Source organism: Staurois parvus, unplaced genomic scaffold, assembly GCF_062004578.1.
Source record: "Staurois parvus isolate SC_StPar_1 unplaced genomic scaffold, SC_StPar_1.0 ptg000609l, whole genome shotgun sequence".
Classification (NCBI taxonomy): domain Eukaryota; kingdom Metazoa; phylum Chordata; class Amphibia; order Anura; family Ranidae; genus Staurois; species Staurois parvus.
Genome location: NW_028318405.1, coordinates 1,141,556 through 1,144,791, shown reverse-complemented (window position 1 = coordinate 1,144,791; position 3,236 = coordinate 1,141,556). Strand labels below are relative to the sequence as shown.

The 3,236-nt window shown below is 42.0% G+C and overlaps 1 protein-coding gene across 1 annotated transcript; it reads right to left on the bottom strand.

Annotated features, from left to right (window-relative positions):
- Positions 1–1,321: 1,321 nt before the first annotated feature.
- Positions 1,322–2,446, bottom strand: LOC149449654 (olfactory receptor 5G9-like). Its single transcript, XM_089692981.1, has one exon. The coding sequence runs from the start codon at positions 2,444–2,446 to the stop codon at positions 1,505–1,507; it is 942 nt and encodes a 313-aa protein (XP_089549107.1). The 3' UTR covers positions 1,322–1,504.
- Between the last annotated feature and the right edge of the window lie 790 nt (positions 2,447–3,236).

Genomic DNA, 3,236 nt, shown 5'->3' with positions numbered 1-3,236 from the left:
TCACATGACATGTGCATGTGATTAGCTGTGACCATTCACAGCTAGACACTAGTATACAATGGATGGCATGAATGAAGCCATCCATTGTATACAACTGTCATGTGATTGGTCACAGTAGGTCACATGGTACCGGCAAAGGGGGCCGATACTCAGATCTGTCATTGGGCGTGTCCGAGGTACACAGCCGGTCACAGATCGCGCCGCTGCACGGCTCTGCAGGAGCGCAGTCTGCGCATGTGTGGGAGGACGCCATATGGCGTCCACCCGAAACGCTGATGACATTTGCCGGCTGCCATTCGGCCATAGGGCGGGCGGCAAATGGTTAAGAAGCATTCAACACCTCAAATCACAATGCAACCCTTCTAGCTGATGTTCACTATTTATGGATCAGTTCTAGATCCAAGAACAGATCCAAGAACCGATCCAAGTGGGGGAATATGTAGTATACTGTGTGTAAAAAAAAATGTATATATATATACAGTATCTCCCAGAAGTGAGTCCACCCCTCACGTTTTTGCTACAATGTGACGTAGTCAGTGTACAGCTTGTATAACATGTAAATTTGCCGTCCCCTCAAAATAACTCAACACACCGCCATTAATGTCTAAACCGCTGGCAACAAAAGTGAGTCCACCCCTAAGTGACAAGGTCCAAATTGGTCCCAATAAGAAGAGGAAGGCTTTGTCAGCCACTTACCTACCTCATGCACGATGAGTCACTACTGGGATGAAAGAACCCTCCAGCCCCCCAGCCCCTCTCCTTTTGCCATTATCACATTGGAGGAGGAAGAGGTGAAAGAAGAAAAGGAGGAGGAGTAGAAAGAGAAGGAAGACAAGGAGGAAGAGGTTACATTAGAAACATAGAAAGGTGACGGTAGAAAAAAGACTTTGTGTTCCATCAAGTCTGCCCATTTATTTTTTTAATACGTGTTTTTATATATATATATATATTTTTTTGCTAACTCTTTGTCTGAGTATAGATCTGTGTTTGTCCCAAGCATGTGTGAATCCACTTACATTTGACTCACTACCTCTGCTGGAAGTCTATTCCAAACTTTGACTACTCTTTCAGTAAAATAATACTTTCTAAGATTAGCTTAGAACTTTCCTTCAGTTAGTTTGAGGTTCTTGATTTTGGTTTCATATTGAAAACACTGCCCTCTTGAACCTTCAAGGGGGTGAATAAGATTCAGGAGGGCTGTATTTTCCATATGAAACCAAGATCAAGAACACGGGGACGTGACCTCAAACTAACCTGAAGAAAGCTCAAAACTAATCTTAGAAAGCATTTTTATACTGAAAGAGTAGTTGATGCTTGGAATAGTCTTCCAGTAGAGGTAATGAGTCAGTTAGGAGTGAGTTGACTTAGAAAGGCTTGACACCTCTACCTCCACATGGTTCTGCTACCTCTGCTTTTAGGCTTGGCTGTCATTTTTTTAGAAGGTCTTGAACTAAGTGAGATTAAGTTGTAACAGTATCACATAAATCATAGGTTAGATATCACATCATCTATGTTCATTGTGACCCTTCTGCACGTGTTGTATGATGGCCTTTTTCATATGTTGGTTTCTAAAACTGTAGATAAGAGGATTTAGCATTGGGGTCACCACTGCGTAGAAGACAGCGGCCACCTTTTCTTGCTTCCTATGTGAGCCGCTAGATGGAGTGAAGTAATTGAGGTAAATTGTTCCATAGAAGATGGTAACACACGTAAGATGGGAGGAGCAGGTGCTAAAGGCTTTTCTCCGGCCAGCAGCAGAATTTATTCGTAAGATGGAAGAAATGATGAAAGTGTAGGAAGCCAAAATGGTCATCATTGAATTCACGGTAAATAAACACACAAAGAAAAAGGTGACGATGTTGCAAGTGCGGGTTTCAGAACACGACAACCTGACCAGTGGAGCAATGTCACAGAAGAAGTGGTCTATGAGGTTGGATTCACAGAAATCAAGACTAAACAGACTGATGGTCTGTACGACAGCATGAAGAAATCCCATGGAGAAAGAAAGAATGACAAGATTGAGACATTTCTTCTTTGTCATTATTGGGATATAGTGTAGAGGGTAGCAGATAGCAACATATCGGTCATACGCCATGATGGACAGGACAAGGAGCTCTGTACCTATTGTTGCAGAGAAGAAGTAGAACTGCAGGGCACAACCAATGAATGTGATTAATTTCTTGTCAGACAGAAGATCAGACAACATTTTGGGGGCAATGACTGAAGAGTAGATGAGGTCCACCACAGACAGGTAGCTTAAGAAATAGTACATTGGTGTGTGAAGGCTGGGCGAGATATGAACCATTGTCATCATCCCAGAATTTCCACATATGGTCACCATGTAAACCAGTAAAAACAGCATGAAGAGGAAAGGAGCAATTTCTTTATCATCAGATAGACCAGAAAACTCAAACATGGTCACCTTGGTCTTGTTTTTGGGATTCATGAGTTCATTTGCTCTAAAATACTGGAATTAAATATCTCATTTATTTATTCTGGAATATACATGAACATTACACAAGTTACCTATGATTATTCTACTAAAAATATATCTCACAGAAGAATTCTTTTATCCAAACCAGAAATTAAACTTCTGCTGCTATAACGTGTAGGCCTGCAATAGCCTCTTAAATTCTCTCGTCAAGGCCAAACCTGGGGCCATTCTGATAGGCTAAGCTCTGACACTTCCAGTTGGTGTCAGAAGGTTCCACAAAGTACCTCCCATACACGTTCCTATAGGGTCCATCACTATGATGAGCTGCTTCATGTTCCCTTAAGAATGTGCAGGAAGCAGATAGGGGAAGGAAACGCCTAAGCTTTGGCCTTCAGGACAGCCTGAGGTATACCCACGACAGCACAGTTTTGGAGGCTCTAAATCCCAGCACTTTGCGCTTGTATTTGTTCACATTTTCTTCTTAGGTTAATCATCCAAAAGGCTTATTTATCAATAGTGCTGTTTAAAGATACGTTTATACGCCCATTTGTTGTACTCCATCCTTTAAATGCCAGCCCCATCCCATCCAAATTGTAAAACAGAATTATGGAGTAGTATTAAAAACAGGCAAACTGATTCCTGAAAGTATTGTACTTGATTGAAAAATAAACTACACTGCTCACAAAAATTAAAGGAAGATTTCCTCTAGCGGGCCCTGTGTTCAATGACCGGCACCATAGAGCTGGATTGGCATTCGCCATTGAACACCAGAATTGGCATGTCTGCCATTGGCGCCCTGTGC

What these genes read in the sequence shown, in the direction of transcription:
- LOC149449654 (XM_089692981.1), bottom strand. Translation starts at nt 2,446, where the DNA reads ATGAATCCCAAAAACAAGACCAAGGTGACCATGTTTGAGTTTTCTGGT.